The following is a 26,283-nucleotide window of genomic DNA, read 5'->3' on the forward strand; positions in this document are numbered from 1 at the left end:
AATAATGCCATCAACTTAGCAGTTTCTTTTAATATGTTTTATTTTGCCTTTCTATATTGCCTCTCAAGAGAAACCTGAATCTACTAGTCTGCTTTAATAACTGTGTTTTATCAGTTTTGAGTTTGAGTTTTTTTCTAATTTGAATAAACTGCATTTAAAAAAAACTTGAACGCTGGTTTATTTATTAATATGGTAAACATGTTCCAATAAAAAAAAATTGAATACCTCGAATCTGAATTACCAAAAATATGGCTTGACTTTGCTTAGGACAACTCCCATTGACTTCTACATTAACTTGTAAGCTTTTAGCTGCCACATTTATACATCTGAGTTTTACGGGGTTTTTTTGCACTAATAAATAACAAGACATTCAAGCTTTTGAACCATAACTAATTTTAGTGCAAATATTCAAACTGTGAAAAAAATTCAAATTTGAAAGTTGATAAATTTGGGATTAACCTCTAGAAAGGTAAAGGGGCAAACAAGACTCCTGTTGTAAGCTTGGTCGAAGTAAAAAATGTTTAATTCACATTATTTAAAATCGCAATCAAACAATGTGTTTCGTTTCATGTAATAAGTAATCATAGGGTAAGGTACACAGTAATTAAAGAGCCCTTATAAAGGAAGTGAGGTCACACAATTAATGACACTCCAATCCACTAATTAACACATTAAAAACTACACAGAAGTGATAAACAATAACATGAAAAATATCATTGACCAGTGACCTATTAAGTGATGGGCATAGAGAGCCTTCTGGCTGGATAGAGGTGGTGATTTGGTCTCTAGGCTGTTGTGCAGGTGTTTTGGATTTTTACCTTGGGGACAGACCAACCTAAGGGCTTAAATAAGAGCTTGGACGCCATGTGCTTTGTTTTGTTAGTTTAAGATGAAAATTGTATGCTTTTGCGCATAATGAATTGTGGATTTTGAGTATTTTGTTAGTGGTTGATACACTGTAATTTCATTAAATATTTACAAAACTCAAAGAATATGTTTTAATGTATGAGCTATGTAAAGTGACTTATTGTTAATTGTTCAATGTTTACTGCAAAATATTTACTTTGAAACTTTAATATTGCATTTAAATTACTTTTCACTGACCAATGAGATTTTTCGCATTATTGTTTATCTCTTGTGTGTAGTTTTTAATGTTTTAATTAGCGGATTGAAGCATCTCTTAGGGCAGTGGTTCTCAACCTTCCTAATGCCGAGACCCTTTAATACAGTTGTGGTGACCCCCAACCATAAAATTATTCCTAATATGTGTTTTCTGATGGTCTTAGGCGCCCCCCGTGAAAGGGTCGTTTGACCCCCAAAGGGGTCCCGACCCACAGGTTGAGAACCACTGTCTTAGGGGCACATTTATTAAAGTTAGTTTTTCTCTGGCCTTGAAAGACGTATAAGTTCGACATGGTATAAATTTAAATTAAACTCGATTATTGCTGTATTTATAAAATGTCACAACAATGCTTAAATCGTTAGTACGAAAATTTTGAGTTAATATTCTAAAATTTGAGTTTAAATGGACATTGCTTTCGATGAATCCTCTTTATTTTTCCAAAACAGGAATTGCTCCAGCAGCCATTTTAGGAGCATTTGCACTCTTGAAAAACAATAATGTGTTTAAGTTTCACTTGAAACAGGGTGAAACTGAAAACAATAATGGGATTAACTTCCCCTTGAAAATGTGTCAAGGGCAGGCTGTCACTGACTATTCTATTCCTTTTATATTATAAACCTCCATAGGACTCTATGGTACTCGACAGATCAAACCTGTCGAAAATGTATTTTTTTTTTTTACAAAAAAAAAAAAATAGGTAACTAAAGATTAATAAATCAAGAATTATGGGAGTTATTTTTGGGGAACAATAACAGAAAAATTGAGTTCTGGCAAAAACCCATTCATAAATCTTGAAATTATCTAGAAGAAAAAAATCCCACTATCTCAAAATTGCTGAGTTAATGTACCCCTAATTGTGTGACCTCACTTCCTTTATAAGGACTCTTTGATTTGTGTGTACCTTAGCCTCATTACTAGACCTATTTATCAAAATTTGAATTTCTACTTTAAATAAACTCAAGTTAAAGCGATACTGTCATGATTTTTATGGTATACTTTTTATTTCTTAATTACACTGTTTACATAGCAAATAATTCACTCTACCATTTAAAATTTTATTCATAAACCAACAAATGTATTTTAGCTGTAATATAGGTGTGTAGACAGCCATCTCAGTGCTTTGTGCCTGAGTCTGATCTTACAGAAGCAGCCAGCGCTACACATTAGAACTGCTTTCAGGTAACCTATTGTTTCTCCTACTCCCATGTAACTGGAGGAGTCCCAAGCTGGACTTGGATTTCTTACTATTGAGTGTTATTCTGATATCTACTGGGAGCTGCTATCTTGCTCCCTTCCCATTGTTCTGCTGATCGGCTGCTGGGAGGGGGGTTAATATTACTCCAACCTGCAGCTCAGCAGTAAAGTGTGACTGAAGTTTATCAGAGCACAGGTCACATGGCTGTAGCACCCTGGGAAATAAAGAATATGGCTAGCCCCATGTGAAATTTCAAAATTAAATATAACAAAATCTGTTTGCTCTTTTGAAAAACACTGATGTTATTATTAACTGTTAATATTAACTGATGTGTTTTCCCATTACAGTATTCTTTAAAAAAAAAAAGAATGCTTATTTAAAAAGCCAAATACAAAAAACCTAAATGAATAAAACTGTGGAAAAAACTCAAATACCTTAAAATATCAAGTTTACAAGCTCAAAACAAACCAAAAAACCTTGAAAACTCTAAAATTTTGAGTTGAAAAATGGCTTGAATTTTGCTTAGAACAACTTCCATTGACTTCGGCATGTAGCAAATTAATGTAGAAGTTTTACATTGGAGTTTTTCATGCTTAATACCAAACACGAGTTTTTGAAAATACAATTCAAATGTGAGTTTGTGCAAAAAAAAATAATTTTTCATTGTGGAAAAAAAACACAGAATTGAAGGATTGATAACATCCCAAGAGTTTAGTCTCAAACTTTGTCTGCTTTAATCACTGCATTTTAAGTTTCTCTTGAGAGGCAAAATAGTAAGAAAAAAAAAATGAAGAGTTAATTTTTTATCTGCAACATCCTGAACGTAAACTTTAAGTTAATACACTAATAAGAACACTACACACAACCATAACCAGACTGTATTCTGAAGTTTTCAGTGCACAAATGATTTATCGCCAGTATCAAGGATGGGTGAGATCCGGAAGAGCTATGAGAACCTCAGTGCCACATATTTGTCAACTGGAATCAATATATCAGTAAGAAACACCACCCCTGTGCTGCACAGGAAGCACAAAGAAAATAACTACATTCCTTAACATGCTATAGCTAAAAGTGTATTCTGGTAAAAATAAATTAAAAAAAATAAACGTGATTTCAAAATTTATTCCCCCATGTACAGTTGCAAGAAAAAGTATGTGAACCCTTTGGAATCATATGGATTTCTGCACAAATTGGTAATAAAATGTGATCTGATCTTCATCTAAGTCACAACAACAGATAATCACGGTCTGCTTAACCCTTTCACTGCCAGCCGTTTTGGACAAAGTGGAACTTTTGAACATTTTGAACATGATTCATTTTAGGGGCCTTTCCTCGGGGGGACTTTTAGTTTACCCAGGAAAACAATATATTGTTTTCTTCAGGACAACCTAAGCTTTTAAAATATGGTGGAATTTTTGTGTAATTCCAATTCTGTAACAAGATATAGGCTCCTAAATATCTAAAAAATGAAAAACAATAATATTTTCCATAATATAAACACATACACCAGAAACAAAAATGAGTTTATGCATGAAAATACAACTGATTTAGAAAGTCCCATGTCTCCTGTACGTGCCAATACCAAATATATATATGGAGATTTCTCACTTGTATAGGTCAAAAACTCCCTGCAGTACACTACCAAATTTCCAAAGCACTGCTCCAGAAAGCTGAATACTTTAGATTTCAAGGCCAAAAATTCCACTAACAGAAGGTTTATCCCAGAAAATTATACATTTTTAGAAAGAACAGATTCTGGGGATTCTCGGGAATCCAGAATAGGTAGAACTGTCTGTCTACTCCAAACTACCCAGCTGCAATGCTTTCCTAAAGTTATTGGTTTTTATCAAAATTTGTGAAATTTTTTAAAAATCGCTTCAAAGCTTCCAGTCTATAGTATCTTATCTCCTACAGGTCATAAAGTAACCAGATAAAACACCCGAAATATGAATGCCAGGGGTCCACTGAACAGTTTGATACCCAATATGTATAGGTTTACTTAAGTATGTAGCATGTAGGGGCCCCAATGTGAACATACACCCATATGATCTGTCATTTCAGCTTCTGCAAAATCAACACATTTACATCATTATATGTGGGATAATGCTAGTAAAATGTACATCCCCCCCCCCGAGAAAGTAATATATTTTTGGAAAGTACACATTCCCCCGAATCTAAAATGGGTACCCATGTCTTTCTACTCCAAAGTACCAAGCTGTAAAGCTTTCCTAAATTTGGCAATTTTGATAACATTTCCAAAAATCCTCTCAAAGCTTCCAGTTTCCAGCATCTTATCTCCCACATATCATGCCCAATATGCAAAGATTTACCAAAGTATGTGGTGTACAGAGGCACCCAAATGAAAATAGTGCATAGGAATTTTCTCAGCTGCCAACTCAATTTTTGCAAAAAAAAGCCCAATGACCATGTATTATATGCCGTAAGACCCTCTAACTGTACAGAAAAACACTGAAAACCATATATTTTTGTAAAGTACACATTCTGACAAATCAAACATGGGTAAAGAGTCCTTTCTACATCAAAGTACCAATTTGCAAATCTTTCCTAAATTAGTGGTTTTTATGACATTTCAGAAAATTGCATAAAAATGTTGCAATTTGACGCATTTATCTCACACAATGTCTTGCATACAAAGGCAAATCACCCCTAATAGGAACACCTAAGGTCTACTGAACAGTTTGATGTCCAATATGCATAGATATACCAAAGTCTGTGGTATGTACTGACACCAAAATAAAAAAAGCGCATATGGATTTCTCACCTGCCAACTCAGCTTTTGCACACAGAGCCCCTTGACAGCGTATTATGTGCCGTAACACCTCCTAACTATACAGAGACCCCCAGAAAACCATATATTTTCTGATGAATTCAAAATAGGTGAAGTCATTTTTCTACACCAAAGTTACACATGGCAAAGCTATGCTAAAAACAGATCAGGAACACTAATACAGGGATAAAAATGCAATACAACCACAAAACAGTTTTTAGGGAAAAGAAACTAAAAACAAAAGTAGTAAAAAAAAAAAAAAATTTAAAAAAAGTGTATACATGTGTAAAAGTTGTGTGACAGTGTGTAAGTGTGTATATGAGTGTATATAGGTGTAGATAAGTGTGCAAAATGAAAAACAAACAAACAAAAAAACCCTGCAAAATTGTGAAGCGGGACCAAGCACATGCCGCTTCTGCAGAGAGTAACCTTATCTGCCAAACAACGTACGGAGCACAATTCACGCAAGTCGTAACAGCGACGAAAAAAATACAAAAAAAGTCGCAAAATGTTCGTTTTCCAATCCGAATTTTTCTCATTCGGATTCGTGGATTAGTAAATCAGCCCCATAGTGTTGTGTGTTTCTTCCAAACAACTCAACTTTGGTTTCATCTGACCACCAATATTTTGCCAGTACTGCTGTGGAACATCCAGGTGCTCTTTTGCAAACTTTAAACGTGCAGCAATGTTTTTTTTGGACAGCAGTGGCTTCCTCTGTGGTATCCTCCCATGAAATCCATTCTTGTTTAGTGTTTTACGTATCGTAGATTCGCTAACAGGGATGTTAGCAGATGCCAGACACTTTTGTAAAGTCTTTAGCTGACACTCTAGGATTCTTCTTCACCTCATTGAGCATTCTGCGCTGTGCTCTTGCAGTCATCTTTACAGGACGGCCACTCCTAGGGAGAGTAGCAGCAGTGCTGAACTTTCTCCATTTATAAACAATTAGTCTTACCGTGGACTGATGAACAGCAAGGCTTTTGGAGATACTTTTATAACCCTTTCCAGCTTTATGCAAGTCAACAATTCTTAATCATAGGTCTTCTAAGAGCTCTTTTGTGCGAGTGCATTCTTGGGAAAAACAAACCCAAAACTGGTGTGTTTTTATAAGGGCTCATTGATTGGGCTCCAGTTGGCTGACACTTCACTCCAATTAGCTCTTGGAGATGTCATTAGTCTAGGGGTTCACATACTTTTTCCACCTGCACTGTGAATGTTTACATGGTGTGTTCAATAAAAACATGGAAACCTTTAATTATTTGTGTGGTATTAGTTTAAGCACTGTGATTTTCTATTCAGATGTGATCAGATCACATTTTATGACCAATTTGTGCAGAAATCCATGTAATTCCAAAGGGTTCACATACTTTTTCTTCAACTGTAGAAGTTTTTAGCAGGATACAAACAGCAGAAACTTTATACCTTTTACTACAATGAAAAAGTTCTGGATCATGCTGTTCACGTGCCTAAATAAAGTCAGTAGGCCTAGTACAGAGGCAGATATACAGCAGATAACAGAAATCCAACTAGGCCCAAGGTAATGGTACTACCTGATGCAATAACACCATTTATATCTGGTTTGTAAATGTGGAGATTAGGGTGGGGGCCATTTATAAACACTGGGTAAATCTGCCCATGGTACCAAACTTTAAAAATGAAGATGTATTATTCCAATCTAACTGCAGCTAGTTGCTTTTGGTTACTGGTACATTTTCCAGTGTTAATAAATGAGCCCCCAGGTGTATTCTAAACTGTCAGCTAACAAATCTGCATGATCCTGTAATCTGAAATAGTTTGTGTCAGACATAATTTAAACGAGAAAGTAATTTAATTGTAAATTGTTTTTAAAGGGGTTGCCCACCTTTAAAAGAACTTTTAGCATGATGTAGATGGTATTCTATTTTAGACAGTTTGGAATTCCTCTACTTTGTGTGGTTTTTGTTGAGCAACGCGCTAGTATAGCATTTCAGCACCTATCTGGTTACTAGGGTCCAAATTACCCTATAAACCACAAGTAGTATGAATGAGATTAGATATGAAAAGGAGATGCCTGCATAGAAAGTAGTATTCAAATTTAACAGTAGATCACACATATGTAGATCACAAAACCTAATGGATACCATTATCTTTTCAAGAATAATCACAGATTATTATAATCAATTTAAAGATCCCCCTAAATACAGTCAGATCTGATGTACTAAATAAAGAGCTGCATGTGAGATCACTCAGTACCTGGCTAACACCCAACCCAATTTACTAGGCAGAACTAGATTTTATGACCAGAACATACTTTAAGCAACTTTATGTTTTAAATTGAAAGAGAAAAGGATCAACTCTCACCAGAAATGTATTATTGCCACACAGATTTAAAAAGTTTCACTACTGACTGAAAGTATACATCTGATTTAAGATTTATGTTCTGTCCTTAGCACACACAAGTGGCAGACAAAGTAGGTAAAATAGTGCTTTGAGTTTATTGAGGATCTTTTATATATAAAACACATTACAAAACATCCATGTTACACTACATTTGTAATTTGTCATTGAATTATCGTGGATACAGATTCTTAATTTACATTTGGATGCTTGTAGGAGAAAAGCATTTTCATGTCACAAAACAACAATACTGTGCATATTAAAGTTTTTTTTGTTTTTTTATTTAAGGTGCTATCATTTTGCAATATCCATTATTTAGAGGAAATATATATATATAGTGCCAAGAGCAAGCATTTGCATTATACATGTTTTAAAAGTTTCATATTGTGCTGCTTAGAGCCAGCAGCACTAAGCATTGTGTATTATAGCAGGTCAGCCAATCTCCATCTGGTTATTGGGCAGACAGCCACAACAACAGCAGGTTTGCAAAGTTGACTGGGAACTACACTACGGGGCTGATTTACTAACCCACGAATCCGACCCGAATTGGAAAAGTTCCGACTTGAAAACGAACATTTTGCGATTTTTTCGTATGTTTTGCGATTTTTTCGGATTCTTTACGAATTTTTCGTTACCAATACGATTTTTGCGTAAAAACGCGAGTTTTTCGTATCCATTACGAAAGTTGCGTAAAAAGTTGCGCATTTTTCGTAGCGTTAAAACTTGCGCGAAACTTTGCACCTTTTAAGTTTTAACGCTACGAAAAATGTGCAACTTTTTACGCAACTTTCGTAATGGATACGAAAAACTCGCGTTTTTACGCAAAAATCGTATTGGTAACGAAAAATTCGTAAAGAATCCGAAAAAATCGCAAAACATACGAAAAAAATCGCAAAATACCGATCATTACGAAAAAAACGCAATCGGACTCATTTCGACCCGTTCGTGGGTAAGTAAATCAGCCCCTACATGTTTGAGCTGTGACTGGTTACCCACATCCTACTGTGCTTTTGGTGAATGATAAAGCTGTCGTTTTTAGAGGCTAACATTTATTTTTAGCACAGTTTTGATTAGGGTCTTGCATTTACATACATACATGATCACATAGAAAAAAAAAGTCAAAAACATGATATATACCCCCATTAATATTGCAAAACGATTACTGTTTTGCGAGTGGTGATTCGAGCCGAGGTGAACCAGTGCAACAGATTGGAATAAGCAAAGATTTTAACTATCCAGTGTACTCTACTTACTGGCTATCAGAAAATCATGGCACATTACAGTAGCCATAGAACTGTGTTAACCTAATTACACAATCTATCAGAATTGCCATTGTGCAGAATGCTAGTTTCTTAACTTTAAATATATCTCCATATTCTCCACCGTTAATGGGAAAACTGCAAATACCCTATAAGAATATAATTGTAGGGAAGTTGCAACCATCTTTATCTACAAGCCTGAAAATAGGTTATGTAAAAGCACTCTCGTACCTAACAGCAACTTTTAAACTTATCTTCTTAGGATAAAACATATGTAGTTGCCCTGCTTAGCTAGTGTGAGATTTATGGTACCGGTACGGGATCCCTTATGTGATCCGTTATCCAGAAAGTTCTGAATTACAGAAAGGCCATCTCCCATAGACTATTAATAAGGAAATAATTGAAATTTTTAAAAATAATTTCCTTTTTCTCTGAAATAAAACAGAACCTTGTACTTGACCCCAACTAAGATATAATTAATCCCTCTAAGAGACAAAACAAGCCTATTGGGTTTATTCAATATTTAAATGATTTTTAGCAGACAAGTTACAGAGATCCAAATTACGGGAAGATCCCTTATCCGGAAAACCCCGGGTCCCAAACATTCTGGATAACAGGTCCCGTACCTGTACATGCTTTTCCAAATAAACCTGGAATCCTGGGAAACATGATACAAAATAATTTGAATGCTGTTGTTAGTACCAAACTGTGTTTGCTGCAGTGTTAGGCGCAGTGGCCTACAGAGTACACTAATACCATGGAACAGAGTAAAGGGAAAATTTCAGTTGTAAAGTGTGCTCCTGTCCCACCCCCTCAATTTAGGAAAAATCAAATTTTGCGTTACTAAAAAAAAAAAAAAATATTGAAAGTTATGTATGCTATCATGCTGCGTAAGGAAAAAAATATTATGGGAAAGGATGATGGTGAAGCAGTTTTCTTATGTCCATTACTTACTTCTTAGTCTTATACCAGGGTGAAAAGTTCAAGTTCCAAATAATAAAATCAGACACTTACCTGAGCAGGAGGGGGGGGGGGAAACTAATAGTATTTTGTATGTAAACAGGCTATTCTCTTACTGAACATCCCCTTTTTTTAGTTTTGGTACTGTGCCAAAGAGAATTACTAAAGACGAGTGACAAAAATGAAAGAAAATGTTAACTTAAATGCATACTACCTGTCTAGAAAACAGTATATAAATAAGCAAACTAAGGGGAAATAATATCATTTACAACATTTATGATTACATCTTGCAAGCAAATGTAATCATAAGCACCTAATACAAAATAAATTATGTGATGTTTATGCATTTTGTAAATGCACGCTGTTGAAAGTAGTATCATTTGCCAATTCTTGCACTGCTGGTTGACTACATGTACCAATGGCAATACTGAAATGACAGCTTTCCTTCAGATAGGACCCCACTTTGCACAATGCTATGATTTTCCTTAACATGCATGTTAATCACAGTTAACTGCAATTATAAATATAAAACACAAAGTAAATATTGCTGAAAATGTGTAAACTCAATGGGGCACATTTGTACGAATTTCAGACATTAAGAAGCATGATACAAAAAATTCGGATTTAATCCGATATTTTCTGATTGCGAGTGTAAGAAAATTTGGGATCGTGGTCATACGAAAATATTGTGGTACGATCCGAAAGTTACAAAATTTTCGTATCCGAACGATCGTAAAAGGTGCAAAAAACTGACTTCTGTGCATGTTTTGGAAGCCTCCCATAGGACTCAATGGCACTCTGCAGCTCCAACCTGGCCCAAAGAAAGCCATGATAAGGAAGCTTGAATGAATTCAAAAAGTTTCGTACTCATTGCGACAAATACGATTTTGTCGTACAAATTGGCACAAAGTATGAAAAAGTCAGGCAAATTAATGTAAAAAGTCGCAGGAAATAGGCACAGTTCTAAAACTCCGAATTTTTAGTATTAAGACTCAATCGTGCATTGATGAATGTGCCCCTATGTCTGTCTTTGCTGTACCCTGCACTGCTGGTTGTTGTAATTAATATACTGTAGAAAATGAGGGAAAACTTAAAATCAGGGTACATTAAGTTGAGGTGCAAGGTACTTTGGGAGCAGAGTCTTGGCTGAAGGAAAGCATTTCAACACTGGTACATGTAGTCAGCCAGTAGTGCAGAGAATACAAAATGAGACATACTCCTACAAACAGCAATAACATTTGCAAATACATATCACTTTTTAATAATGTTCCTTAGAGCTGCATACGCTTTCATCATGCAAAGCATTTTCTTTGGGTTTACAACCTTTTAACTAACTTTTGTGAGATGGTATATTATAATGCTCTAGTAAACAGAAATGCCCTTGGGAAAGGGGTTGCAACAGATCTTGCACCTGTTAACAGCAAGGCCCTAGTGTGTGACTGATATGAAACGCTTTCTGGTTAAAAGCAATTTCCTTGTGAGACAAATATGAACAGGATGCTGTAGTACTGAAATAAAGGCTTTTTATACTTTTTTCTTTCATGATATGAAAAATCTTTTTCCTCCTTTTAACTGAATCTCAGAAATGCTTTCCTCGAAATGCCCCAAGACAAAATTAAGTGTTTTAGGGCTCATTCCTTCAATGTCCACAAGAAATGACCCAATGTGAGCACCACTACCTGCAGCAGCACTAAGAATGTCTAGCAAGTCATAGCACTTAGCTGCCAAGATAACGAGCAAATCAGAAAAAAATATGTATCGATGTAAAATAAACTGATACACATTACCTAGTGCAGGAATGCCAAGCAACTGCAAAAAGTCCCACATGGTAAATTATTTGTTGAAGAAAAGTTACAAATACATGAATAGCTGCATCAAACCGTTTCAAAAAGGGAAGAAAAGAACTTTAGACTGAAGATAATGCTAAGGTGTATTTTACCTTGCAAGACAGGGAGAAAGAAATTGGTATGGCAAGAAAGGGGAGAAAAAAAAACAAAAAACAAAAAAAAACACAAAATTACATCCTAAAAGAAAATAGGCAAAAATTAGGTCCCTCAACGGCTACGTGCAGCCACAGTGGAAGTCTGTGTCTTGCAGGGAGGTCAGACTTCGGCCGATACACACAACATGATACCATGAATCACAGTGATCACATTGAACCCAGCTGACTGTTTCTTCCTGTGGAAGGCAGCATGAACGCCATGCACAAGGCTCTGCATTGGACACTGTCTGGGACACTACAGAAGGAGGGATGGGGTGCTTCCTTGGGCGTCCACGTGGTTTCCTTAGAGGGGAAGAGAGAAAAAAAAAATTGTATTGAAAATGCACTTAATGATATTCTCCATGTTTTCTACCAACAAATACAAATGTACTGGTTTTTAACTTGTGTTATGCCGCTATTGCACCAAGGTTTTGCTTTATAAATTTAAATTGCATGAATATGAATATTTTTAAAATCATGTCACCTGATCAATTTCTAGGACAGTATAATTGGATCATAACATTTACAATTCATAAGGTTACCATTAACTTTATGATAATTAAAAGATTATCAGATGGTCCTGAAATTGGTAATGTTTTGGTGTAAAAGAATACCATCTATGGCAACCTTAACATGTTTAAAGATGACAGACAAGCCCTTTTACTGATGCAGCTCAACCAATACCATGGAAAGCATGGAAGTTATTCCATAAGGTACATACTGCAGGGTGCAAGAGTAATAACATATGGGATAATGGTAGCTAGAATCCGACAATTTTGAACAGTTAGAGAAATTACTTAAAACAAGCCAGTTTCCTTGGTGAAATCACAATTTTATGTTGATAACAATTCTTAATACCTTCCAGTCTGCTCATGATTAACCATTTTCCTCTCTTCTTTCCTTCTTCCTCTTTTCCTCTTCTTCATTTCTCCTACTTCTACCTGTCCATCTTCTTCATCCTCTTCTAGTTCACAAAGTACTTGATGCTGTGCTTTTCTTCGGCTGTGTCTCCTTTCAACTCCAGTCCGAGAGGGTAAAGGAAGATCAGGCGTGGATGGTTTGGTCAGTTCCACTGCTCCTCCCATGAGCCCAATGCCCTGCATCCTTTCACGCTTCATTTTACTAATGCTGCCAATGGAGTTCAGAATAACAGTGGCTCCAGTAGTATAGTGAGGTGACCCGCCTCGCCCTCCACTAAGTCTCTGTGTGGCTAAAACTGGGGTAAAACCAGGAAAAGAGGATCGAGCACGTGGGGAAGTGATAGCGGAAAAGTCCAATGGACGCACTCTAACACGCTGGAAAAGGAAGTACGTGTCAGGGGAAGATGACTGACATGGCGAAACATCTGATTTTTCTTGGAAGCGGAGGAGGTCACCATCTGAAAGTTCCATTCTCTGTCCTTGCAAAAGATGAACATCATTTATGTATATACCTGTTTGAGGACACAAAGGGAATGTACCTTAATAAAAGCATTGCAGTAATGGCAGAAGAGTAAGAAAAGTGATTGTTTGCGGTTGAATTGCTGGATCTCCAGTAAGAAACTAGTTTCTATACTGTACCTGGATAATCAATTCAACATTCTAATGATGAAGATATGGATATTAAGTGGAAATCTGTATTCCAGTAGGCATACAGCAACAAAAATATCAATCCCTACCACTGTCAGATGCAAGCATATACTTCTGCAGAATGCATATGTACCTTAAATGAAGTAACTTCAGTTAGCTCTATCTCCATTGCTAACTTCATGACTACGGTCCCTCAAAACACACACACATCATTCAGTCTGCCCACTGTAAAACACAACTATAACAACTTGCAGCATCTCACCAACCATTCTATAGCTGTCCCTTACCTACACTGACATTTCCTCATGTTATTAATCACATGCCCACACTGTTTCATTTTATGGCAGTCCATATAGCCATGACATTGCCTTTCCTTGTTTTCCCTCAAACTTTAGCCAAGCACATCACCCATTATTTAATATACCATACATTGTAAAAAGTGTTCTTTTGTGGCAGTGAGGATGGAACAGGGCTCTTTCTGCTCTAGAGATCCAGCACCTCTCTTAAAGTGCCCGTACACCTTCAGATCCGCTCGCTTGGCGATGTTGCCAAGCGAGCAGATCTTCTCCCGATATCCCCCACCTACGGGGGGGCAATATCGGGAGAATCCAGGCTAACTCGATCGTTTGGCCCTGGGGCCAAACGATTGAATTATAACGGCAAGTATAGGCAAAGTCAGTCCGGGGACCGCATCAACGAGCCAATGCGGTCCCCAATCAGACTAGATTTTTTAACCTGCCCAATCGATATCTGGCGATTTCAGGCCAGATATCAGTTGGGCAGGCCCGTCGGTAGTGCCCATACACGGGCCGATTAGCTGCCGAATCGGTCTAAGGGACCGATATCGGCAGCTAGAATCGGCCTGTGTATGGGGACCTTAAGCTTTGAATACAGGCCCACTACTGCCACAAAAAGGGGAATCATTTTCTTAAGAAGCTGTCTGTTTAGGGCAGTGTCTAAAGCTGGCCACACACGTGACGATTTTCGATATTTCATGTGACCTTTGGTCGCATGAAAGATCCTTCCAACCCTCCACTGACGTTCAGGGCTAAATCGTCAGATATGGAGGTAGAAACAATAGGATTTCTACCTCCTTCTGCCGATTCAGCCATGAAGGTTTTGCCTTCAATGGCGCCCAATCAGCGAGTCGACCAATATCTGCAGCCTTCTGCCATATTGGTCACCTTGCCGAGTTGCCATACATGCACCAAGGTTCCGTGCGATATTATCGGTGCGTGTATGGCCAGCTTTACAGTTATGGCAGGGGAAATAAAAGCTTTGAGAATGAGAGCACTCTGTGGGCTTGTGAGCAGCGCTGTATGTTTCACAGGGTTACCAACACAGCTAAGTAGGGTGTGTGAGCATTGGCTTGGGATAACAAACATAAAGGGCGATAGGTGGAGTACAATGAGCCCAAAACAAAGAGAGCCTGGGCATACCTAAGAAATAGTTGTTCACCAGATAAGAGTGATGAAATCTCTACATATCCTGAACTATTTGGCTACAAACTTACCAAAGTGAGTGCAGCTTTCCAAGTTAACCTTCCAGTCTCCTGAGAGCTCCCGCTCTGCATGTATTTTTGCATGGACAGCAGGTTTTCCAGGGAGGGGGACATCACATAAATCATGCTGGGCTCCCAGTCGGTAGATGCAGCATGGCGAGTCTGGCAGGAAAGTATACAAATCTCTGGACGCTGTGCTATTTGCATTTATGCTTGACTGTCCTGGGCTTGAGCCCATGCGCAAAAGCTGGAAACAGGGCTGTACCTGTGTAAGCACAACTTCTGACCCTACCATGGCAGCCTGCCAATTTTCTGACCAACCCACCTTTTTCCCACTACCTTAATGGAGTCCCTTACCCACAATGAAATACTGTCCCTGCTAGTCTAAATATATAGATTTTATTTATAAGTTTAGGTGGAGCTCTTTGTCGCAGTGCAGCACACTAATACTTAATAGCAGCCCTAAACCTCGCACAGAAGAACCATCTCACCTAATTCTATCAGCAACACAATGCCCTTGTACAGAACAGAAACTAGACCGACTAAGGCTGCCTAACCTAACACTGCAGACCTCAATATAGTTTGCATCCCACACTATTACAGTAGATGTACTCTTCATGCACAAATCTCCCCCTAGCAATTACTTCCCATGGGAGTCGCAATATAGCGGGGGAGACTGAGTGCGTGACGTCACGGTTCCCACCGAGCCGCCGCTACCAGCTGAGCCCAACTCTGACCGGGACCACGGCGGGAAATCAGAGGAAGGAAGCGCGCCTTTGAAATTTGGCGCGTTATCGCCCATAGGTTGACACCCACCTCCTTGTAACCACGCCTACAAACGAACTGTCTGGCAAAAAAACACTGTACCTAGCCGACAACAGTTTTACTCACTTTATACTGATTGGTTAAGAGCTCTCCGCGCCTGTTTTTTTTTACCAGCCAAACTCTCGCGAAAGAGACTTCGTGTCTTCTATGATTGGCGGCTTAGTTTCCTCTGTGCTTATGATTGGATAGCAGCTACGCAAATATATCTTGCTTAACTTTATTGGAAACAAACAAATACGAACAGTGAGTGGGTAAAAGAAGGTTGCCAGGAGGAAGGATTTGTTGTAGTTCTGTTTGGAATGGTGTTAGTTATACGGCTGCAGTAGGATAGGGGATTGGTTCCCGGGCTTAAAGCCGCGAAATTTGTTGATCGCAGAAGGGAAAGCGTACAGAGGAATGTATTATAGTTCCATCACAGTCATGGGTCGGGTTGTTATTACCATGCTATCCATAGATGTATGCTCTTGAGTGGCGAGATTGTTATTAAGATCTGTTGGGAAATAGAGACTTCAAGCCTATATTCACTCAGTAGTAGCAGGTAAGCAAAACACAAATGTTTGCCAGTGACGCCAAGATTTTTTACATGAACTTATGTTTTAGAGTGGAAAATTCTGAGAAAATATGCAGGTCTTTTTATTTGTAAGTTTTGTATTTAGCAGCTGTCCAGTTTGAAATGTCGGCAGCAATATGGTTACTAGGCACCTGTTTACACTAGCCACCAGCAGTTGATTGAATGAGAGAGTGCAATATAAAAGAAAAGTACCTGAATAGAAGTGAAATCATTTAAAATAGGGCACACTAAGCCCCGCAACCAAAACTCTGTATTAAAGCTGAAAAGCGGCAGAAGAGAATTGTACATAATCCAAAAAATTGAAAGACTGGTTAAAAAGTTTCTAAGGATAGGCCATCCTATAACATAATACAGGTATGGGACCGGTTATTCAGTATGCTCAGGACCTGGGGTTTTCCGGATAAGGGATCTTTCTGTAATTTGGATCTCCATAACTTAAATCTGCTAAAAATAATTTAAGCATTGAATAAACCCAATAGGCTTGTTTTGCCTCCAATAAGGCTTAATTTTATCTTAGTTGGGATCAAGTACAAGGTACTATTTTCATTACTGAGAAAAAGAAAATAATTTTTTAGAATTATTTGCTTTTAATAGAGTCTATTGGAGATGGGCTTGCTGTAATTCAGAACTTTCTGGGTAAAAGGTTTCTGGATACGGGATCCCATACCTGTAATAGGTAAATTAAAGGAGAAGAAAAGCTAAAAATCACTGGGAGTGCCACGCATACGCAGCAGAGTGAAAAAGCTGGATTTTTTGTTAGTTCAGCTTTTTACTCTACTGCTTGTGCGCAAGCAGCAAGAAAAGAACGAGAATGGCTGGCTCACAGCTACCCCGGGCTGGTATGCTTTTCTCCTAACAGGAGCACCAGCCTGGGATAAAAAGTAAGCCATTACAGTCACTGGTGGGTGCCCCCTGGCACTCCCAGTGATTTTCCCTTTCTTCTGCTTTAAGCAACAAAATGATAAAAACACAAATTTAACAATTTTTAAATATATAAAGGTGACCTTTAAGGACAAGGAAAGCTAATTTCACCTAGGGTGCACCTCCCAGTGAATTCAGTCACCTATGGGTGTAGTTATTAACATTTGATACAGATGTCATCAGTGCATCAATGTCATCCGGTTGCTATGGGCAATATCACTGGTGATCAGGGTTGGACTGGTGGGTGCAGTGCCCACTGGGGCTCCTGCAGGTGCCCCAGCCAGTCGCGTCCCCTAACCCCCCTGCAGGGCCCCCACCTGACATCCTCCCTGAGCATGTATAAATTGAACGCGTCAGGGGAGGTACAGTCAGTAGGGGGAGCGCCGGATTTTTCCTGGTGTCCCAGTCCCAGTCCGACCCTGCTGGTAATGTTTGTCTCTGATGTTAATAAATACTCCCCGAGCCTGCACTCCTATGAAGGAAAAAAAAAAAAAAAGTAATTTCTAATGGAGTACTGTACTGCAGTGCCATTTTACTTCCCAAGCTCCCCTCTCGCAGATCTATATTTGGGCATTTGTAATTTATTAGAATAGGAAGAATGTTAGTTGATTTTGCATATGCATAGGGTCATACTGGGGGGTGCAGGGGCTACTGCCCAGGGGCCCTGCACCCCCCAAGGTACCTCCGCCGGCCACATCCCCTGCAGGGGCCCCCGCCGCACACCCCTAACCCTCCCCCACCTGACGTCATCCCCTGATTAAGCGTATGTACAATGCATCAGGGGAGGACATCGGTGGGCAGGGGAAGCAGAAACAGGATCGAGTCTGGGCCGCTGGGGCCCACCAAGTATTTTTCCAGTGTCCTGGCAGCCCAGTCCGACCCTGCATGTGCAGGTATAAGTCTAGCAATCCGAGGGAAAAACGTAGCAACTGGATTCACTGGAACAGTGAATTCACCCCTGGTGAATTTAGTTTTATTTGTTCTTTAAAGTTATACTTCATGTCATTTAATTAAATATGTAAAACATTGAAGGCAAAATATTTTCAGTATATTCTGAAAAATAGTTTCTTTTTTTCTAAAAGCCCTAAAGAAAAATCTTTTTAGCACCACCGTGTCCACTTCCACTCTAGGTTGCAGGATAGATCACATTTGTGCTGTCACAATTATTTTTTTTTTCTGGATCCTTTATGATAAGAAAAATTAGACCAGCCTACAAAGACTAACATAAGTAAAGCCAACAGACTTGGTCCCTCTGCACCGAGTCGGCAACTTATTGCTATACAAATGGGGCCAACCGTCGGGCCTACCTGACAGAAATCTGGCTGAAAATTGAAGACCTTCCCAAACAAGCAGATCTTGCCATGTATGGCCGTCTTTAGTTAATACATTCAAAATTTGTCTCCTTTTATTTACTTACAAAGTCATTTTTTTACATATGGTTGCTTGATGGTGGCCTACTAGTCTTCTTCTTGCTTATCTGTCTAATGGCTCTTACATAAAGCAGGGTACTCGGTGACTTATACTTTAAATTGTGCACATTTGTCTTGTGAAAGGAAGAAGGTGGTGTCACTGGTTTGTACCGCTGTGTAGTTGGATGCTATCGTTTGCAGCTGTGCAGTCCGTACTAAGCTCTTCAACAAAATGTTTCTGAATATTATGAAGAATAGTTATGTGATGGCATCAGTTAAAAGCTTACCCCTCAATACGGTGGGTCCAGGTGCTAAAGCCCCAGACCTTCAGCTGTGGGAGCCAAATTAGTACAATTTTCCACAGAAAATTTCGTGCCTTCCAGGGCACTTGTTCATAGGCTCAATCACTAAGTGCCCTGTGAGGCACAAAACGCGTAAGGCTATTTTTCTGTGGAAATTTTACCAAATATTTCTGCTAGAATCTAAAATGTGTAGATTTTTTTAAAAAATAAATTAAACAGAGTTATGGCTGGCCTAGTCGCTCACATTTATCAGAAAACATTGCCACTTCCTGGGTAACAATTGAAATGTGACATTGCTCATTTTATCCTGGACACTGGGGATAGCCAAACTTTTTCAGTCATTTTTTTAAGTAAAACACAGTCATTATACTTTATGCAACCCCTTTTTTATTTGGCCTGGCTCAGGCTAAACTAACAAATATTGCCCACTACAGGGCATAGTGCCTGTCATTTGCAAACTTTGGATGGGCTTTTCATACCCTGTTTCGTGATTGGTGGCATTTTTATGCTTAGAGTCTGCCCTTCTCTGCAGACATCTGAAAGGACAGGTCAAGCTCAACCCATTAAAAATTTCCTGACCTGCTTACAGGATTTATTATCATCAACATAGCACTAATGAGTAAATGTAATAAAATGATGTGCATTAAAGTAGAAAGGCCTACCCTTTGAGAAAATATATACAATCATTTATATATACAGTGGCTTGCAAAAGTATTCGGCCCCCTTGAACTTTTCCACATTTTGTCACATTACAGCCACAAACATGAATCAATTTTATTGGAATTCCACGTGAAAGACCAATACAAAGTGGTGTACACGTGAGAAGTGGAACGAAAATCATACATGATTCCAAACATTTTTTACAAATAAATAACTGCAAAGTGGGGTGTGCGTAATTATTCAGCCCCCTGAGTCAATACTTTGTAGAACCACCTTTTGCTGCAATTACAGCTGCCAGGCTTTTAGGGTATGTCTCTACCAGCTTTGCACATCTAGAGACTGAAATCCTTGCCCATTCTTCTTTGCAAAACAGCTCCAGCTCAGTCAGATTAGATGGACAGCGTTTGTGAACAGCAGTTTTCAGATCTTGCCACAGATTCTCGATTGGATTTAGATCTGGACTTTGACTGGGCCATTTTAACACATGGATATGTTTTGTTTTAATCCATTTCATTGTTGCCCTGGCTTTATGTTTAGGGTCGTTGTCCTGCTGGAAGGTGAACTTCCGCCCCAGTCTCAAGTCTTTTGCAGACTACAAGAGGTTTTCTTCCAAGATTGCCCTGTATTTGGCTCCATCCATCTTCCCATCAACTCTGACCAGCTTCCCTGTCCCTGCTGAAGAGAAGCACCCCCAGAGCATGTTGCTGCCACCACCATATTTGACAGTGGGGATGGTGTGTTCAGAGTGATGTGCAGTGTTAGTTTTCCGCTGCACACAGCGTTTTGCATTTTGGCCAAAAAGTTCCATTTTGGTCTCATCTGACCAGAGCACCTTCTTCCACATGTTTGCTGTGTCCCCCACATGGCTTGTGGCAAACTGCAAACGGGACTTCTTATGGTTTTCTGTTAACAATGGCTTTCTTCTTGCCACTCTTCCATAAAGGCCAACTTTGTGCAGTGCACGACTCATAGTTGTCCTATGGACAGATTCCCCCACCTGAGCTGTAGATCTCTGCAGCTCGTCCAGAGTCACCATGGGCCTCTTGGCTGCATTTCTGATCAGCGCTCTCCTTGTTCGGCCTATGAGTTTAGGTGGACGGCCTTGTCTTGGTAGGTTTACAGTTGTGCCATACTCCCATTTCTGAATGATCGCTTGAACAGTGCTCCGTGGGATGTTCAAGGCTTTGGAAATCTTTTTGTAGCCTAAGCCTGCTTTAAATTTCTCAATAACTTTATCCCTGACCTGTCTGGTGTGTTCTTTGGACTTCATGGTGTTGTTGCTCCCAATATTCTCTTAGACAACCTCTGAGGCCGTCACAGAGCAGCTGTATTTGTACTGACATTAGATTACACACAGGTGCACTCTATTTAGTCATTAGCACTCATCAGGCAATGTCTATGGGCAACTGACTGCACTCAGACCAAAGGGGGCTGAATAATTACGCACACCCCACTTTGCAGTTATTTATTTGTGAAAAATGTTTGGAATCATGTATGATTTTCGTTCCACTTCTCACGTGTACACCACTTTGTATTGGTCTTTCACGTGGAATTCCAATAAAATTGATTCATGTTTGTGGCTGTAATGTGACAAAATGTGGAAAAGTTCAAGGGGGCCGAATACTTTTGCAAGCCACTGTATGTTATATTATGCAGTACTGATGTTGTAAATGCATTGCATTGCTAGATGGAGTGCATGCAACTTGAATGTTTGGAAAATATGGGTGACATTATTCTTTAAATGGGGAACAGATTGTATCTGTATAGAAGATAAATGGCTACCACATTTCTTGTGCCTGGGTAATAGAGTCCTCCTAATTAAAAAAGAAAAAACACAGATATCAGTTCAGCAGTTTAAAGGAGAACTAAACCACCTGGATGTGTGCACTATTTGAGATGGACAGCTTAATGCAATTACATCTGACCCCTCTTGACATTTAAATACCTCTAGTCTTTTCAAAGAGCAGCATTAATCTATGACAGCTTTCCCCCTCCCTCCATCTCAGCAGCGACGCTGACTTACGCAATAAATCCTTGTAACAAGCAGGCACATGCACAGAGGCTGTCGGGAATCGCAGGCAATTGTGGCCAAAAGATGGACAGGAAGGACAAGTAACAAAAATGGTGTCCGTGAAATGTTGTAGTCTGTGAGACAAACTAAGCAGTGTAATCCGTTTTCTGTGTATGTATCTGTAAAACTAATTCAGCAATTCATTTGGGGGACTTGTTACCTAGGCAGGTGTAGTATTTGTTAAGAAAATGTGCAGAGGGTTTAGTTCTTCTTTAAGGGACTGATGATGCAATTATCATCCTAATCAATGTTATGAATATTTAATATATTTAATAAATATTTAATTCTACTTTATACTATTCTGCAGTGTTAGAGGCCTAAAATGGAAAAGAAATCATTAGTTCAACCATCAATGTTTTCAGCTGACAAGCAGCCAGGTAAGTCATACTGGAACTACATGTGATATATTTTTTGATTAGCCAGGTTTCACTCTACATGGCAAGGTTGGACTCTTCCGGTTGTTATGGTAATGCATTGCGGTAAATATACCGGCCTAATTTTCCATCACTGAAAAAATAAATCAGACATTGGGGCTTACAGTATTTATGAGAACACTGCAGTCGCCAATAGTAACTAATATGAACTTTATGTTTAACTGTCTACTTCAAGCTGGAAAATGAAAGCAAAGACTGATTGGTCGCTTCTGGCAAATGTTCATGTGCAGTTCAACACCTACATTTGTGAAGCAGCCCTCTTAAATAAAAAGTGCAAGAAACTGATAAAAGGATTTTTTCAACTTCCCAGCTTTTACACATTAACAGGCTCTGGCAGGAATTATGAATTCGTTTTATTGTTATGCAAGGTAGTTTTTACCAGGGTGGATAAGCTGTGCCCATTCAGCTTAGCTTTTCACTGAGCTGTGTGATGCCATACCAGTCATAATTTTTAACTCTTTTTTCCAAAAGACCGTCATGATTTGTGTTCAAAAAGGGGTGAGTTTCAGGAGATCTTTAAAATGTAACAGGGTGTTATGTAGGAGAGCTTTGGGAGTGGTTAAACATGTCATGACTTTCACAATAAAGACTGTGACAATGACATCTTCATTGTTTTGTATGATGTTATCTTTCTCTTCTTTAGGTCTAGGTGGGCTGATTCCCCCTTCCCATTTTGAAAACCGTCGTCGTGTGTCTGTTCCTCCACCTTCTGTGTCGGTTACATCTCATCCTCCAATCTGTGAACCATGGACAGACCTTGCAAGGGAGTTGGTAAGCCTAAGGCAAGCAAATGAGGAACTGAGAAAGAAACAAGAGATGGAGAAAGAAGTTATCCAATCAAGGTATATCTAAAACTAGTGGTTGCTCATCTTCCAAACACTTTTTTCAGTTTAATTGTTTTAAGAGAGATTATTTTTTCTAATATTGAAGTTTAAAGTTGCTGTTCCTCTCTCTGGTGCTTCAGTCCAGCAGCTCATTAATCCAGATGCAGACTATTACAATTTGATACTTTTTCGGTGTCTTCTATCTAATGTTAGCAAACATTGTATCAGTTATAACAGTTGCTTTTAATGAAAGCTGGGATTATGCTCAACAGGGCCAAAGAAATGCATCAACTAATGGGATTAGAACAGTTAAGAGTTGGAGACCCCCTCACAGAGCTCACCAGGGAGTAGGTGAAAATGAAACTTTAAAGGGGATGTTCACCTTCAGAACATCGTCTGAATTTGAACAGGCCCTGTGAGAAAAAAACATTTTTGCAAAGCATCTTTATCTTTAATAGTCAGTACTTTAAGCTCTTACTATCACTATCTACTGCTATGCTCTCAGTAGGGGATTTTCCAGATCATATATATTCAATTCCTGACTTTTCAAGAAAAGCAACAGATTAATAATATACTCCTAAAAAGTATAATGTGTCTGCACCAGCATCTTTAACAACTCTGATTGTGGATACTTACAGTTGTTGTCCCCAGCAATATGTCTGATGGCTGCACATTCAATATGTCCAATGTCAGCAATTCTAAACAATACGGTGTGATTTAGCTGTCGCACAAATTTCTCACATGCTGCAACTTTTGTGCAATATGTTGAGTGACATGATAATTTGCATTTATCATTACATGTAAAGTCCTTCACATTCTTTTTGACGTTATTTTGTAAGATCATTATACCATACTAGACCATTTAGTTTGGAATTTTGGCCAGAAAAGATTGATACAGTAGACAATTGCATGACTAATGTAGTTCTTCTTCACAAACTTGGGCATAAACAAGCTAAAAAAAATCTTGCTGCGCCTTGAGGGTGGGCAAAATTGCATTAACAAAATAAGGTAGAAAAGTAAAGGAATCTTATGTTTTAATATCTAGCCTTAGGTCTTAAACAGGTGTAAGGGCATGTATTACACAGACATTTCTTTCTGGAATGGAGTAAACATTTGGATTATATTCAGGACAGGTTGTAGATTCTTTAAATGGATACTGTCTTGATTTTTATGGTATACGTTTATTTCTAAATTACACTGTTTACATAGCAGATAATTCATTTTACCATTTACAATTATATTCTCGAACAAAGAAACGTATTTTTTTTAAGTTGTAATATAGGTCTTCATAATTAAGATGACCAATTAAACTTGTGCTGTCTACACCATACTAAAATGTGTGAACTACATATTTACTTCGGAACAGCCAAATTAAGTTAAGCCAGCCACTTGAGAACTCTGTAAGGTGTCAGTGGCCACCCTGTAATTTCTCTGGGCCTGTACAATTTTTTTCCAAAAAGGGGCATCAGGGTTTAAATTTGCCTTTTCTTGCCCTTAAAAGGGGAACTACTATACAGTGGATGAAAAAAAAAGTTTACAAACTTTACAAATGCAATGCATGTATTACTTTGTTGAGTTTTTTTTTTTTAATCATAATGTATAAAGCGATTTATGCCTTGGCATAGCTTCTTTTCTGCCTCTGTTGAAAGAGTTGCATCAGAGATGCTTTGGTTGACTGAGAAAACCTGCCCAGCATAGTTATGAACATCTACCTTCTTTATTCTTCCATGTTGCACACACCAGTAAGCTCTGGTGTATACATAAAAATGCATTGGGACACACTTTTATGTAAAATCCACCTATTAGTTTTGTTAGTTGGCCCACAGTAAAAAATATAGGTAGCACAGCAGGTAAAATTTCTAACCCTAACTTTGTCACATATTTTATCCTTATTGAAATTTTTATTGAAGAGGCTGGCTCATTCAAGGGCACTGAATGGCAAATATATATAACAGGTCATATCTTTTTGGAGATGCCAAGCCCCCTTAAATATCCTTTATTATCTTATCTTATTTATTACCTATGCTTGTATAGAGGGGGTGATACATGGGCCCTATCTGAACAGGAGTGGTTGGGGTATGCACCGAGAAGACAGGAACAGAGAAAGGTCCTGCTGAAGTTTTATCCAGCAACCCATGCTTACAGGTAAACTCATGGGTCCAGTGTGCTTCAGGCTGACCTCCAACAGTTGCCCTGGAATCAGCAACTCACATAATATGGAACAGAACCAACCAAAATAGTTTTAAAAGTGCCCTGACTTAAAGCCAGATGGCAGGTGAGTAACAGCTTAAAGAACGAAACCCAGCTTTTACAGCATGTCCCCAAAGCATTACCACTAGTCCCTTTTCTAAACCACCGCACTGAAATGCATGCACCAGGGATTTAGTTTCTTATAGCGAGGCAGTGGTGATTCCTTCCCATGAAAATTAAGAAACTCCATGCAGTCAAATCAAGATAAATATACTGGCTGCATCAAATTCCTCTAAAAGGTGCCTTTGTTCAAGCATGTAGTTCTTCCAGGAGACAGTAAAAAATACTGGCAAGATATTCCTTTTTGTCTTTATAGAATAAGATTCTCCTCTGGGCATTGAACTTCAAAGCTGACATATGTTTCCCTCTGCTCAACACTGAGCTATTTCAGGGCTTATATTTTGGCTAAGAATGGCTACATTAATACTTAAATTTAGCAAAATAAATTTGTTCTGTGTTTAGGCTAATAATATCAGTCTATTGCTTATTTGTTATAGTTCTTAAAGTTTTATAATATTTCACCTTATTCCAAAGCACTGTACAATGGTTTGGGGATACTGGAAACTCTAGGGCAAACAGATAAAATAATTGCAACTATAGGAACAAATATAATGAAACTTGGGCATGAAGCCTTTTCTCCCAGTTGGGGGCAGTGGTGAGCGTTTGTGGCAATGTTTCACAACATAAAAGGGTAATGGGATATATAGCATGCTTAACTGAATTGGAATGGTTTTGATGCACACTCAAACGTGCAGAATAATGCAGGGTGAAGTTAAATGTTTTTACATAGAATTAGGATAAGAATAAGGTCTTATGACAGGGGCACACTAAGGGGATCATTCTCTTTTCTCAGCCTGCATTCTGTGTAGCCCCATTGACAGACACAGTGTTGGCCTGTATGAAGCTACACTAAGCGCTTATTGATGTGGAAATGTGAAAGTTTGCTGAAATCCACTCAGTGTAGCGCCACACAGGCCAACACTGTGTGTATCAGCTGGGCTACACACAAGCAGATTGGTTTTCCTCCGCCTGTGTATAATGTGGGGAATAGAGGTGTATATGACTGTCTTCATCTCAGAGGCCGTAACGTTTATAACATAACATTTGGGTGGTGAAGTGGTATGTGGAGCAGACAAGGCAAATTAGTACTGGATCTTTAGGTTCCCAAAACGTTGGGTTTGTTTAAAGGATAAGTAAGCCTTTTATCATAAAACCCCCTAAAAAGACTCTCTATGGTCCCCAGAATAATATACCATTCTCAACTT

At 38.6% G+C, this 26,283-nt stretch overlaps 2 protein-coding genes across 3 annotated transcripts in view; one reads left to right on the top strand and one right to left on the bottom strand.

The window, feature by feature from the left end:
* Positions 1–8,721: 8,721 nt before the first annotated feature.
* On the bottom strand, positions 8,722–15,610 carry tcf19 (transcription factor 19). Its single transcript, XM_002939458.5, has 3 exons — positions 14,764–15,610; positions 12,541–13,114; positions 8,722–11,985 (listed from the first exon to the last, which is right to left on the bottom strand). The coding sequence occupies exons 1-3, from the start codon at positions 15,044–15,046 to the stop codon at positions 11,763–11,765; spliced, it is 1,080 nt and encodes a 359-aa protein (XP_002939504.1). The 5' UTR covers positions 15,047–15,610; the 3' UTR covers positions 8,722–11,762.
* Positions 15,611–15,733: 123 nt separating this feature from the next.
* Positions 15,734–26,283, top strand: part of cchcr1 (coiled-coil alpha-helical rod protein 1) — a 44,694-nt gene continuing 34,144 nt past the window's right edge. Inside the window, exons 1-3 of one of the 2 annotated variants that reach the window (XM_012967979.3) lie at positions 15,734–16,114; positions 21,818–21,887; positions 22,588–22,786. In XM_012967979.3, the coding sequence (XP_012823433.2) occupies positions 21,833–21,887; positions 22,588–22,786 (254 nt within the window). In that variant the 5' untranslated portion in view covers positions 15,734–16,114; positions 21,818–21,832. 2 annotated transcript variants of the gene reach the window in all.

This window comes from Xenopus tropicalis, chromosome 8 (genome assembly GCF_000004195.4).
Source record: "Xenopus tropicalis strain Nigerian chromosome 8, UCB_Xtro_10.0, whole genome shotgun sequence".
NCBI lineage: Eukaryota > Metazoa > Chordata > Amphibia > Anura > Pipidae > Xenopus > Xenopus tropicalis.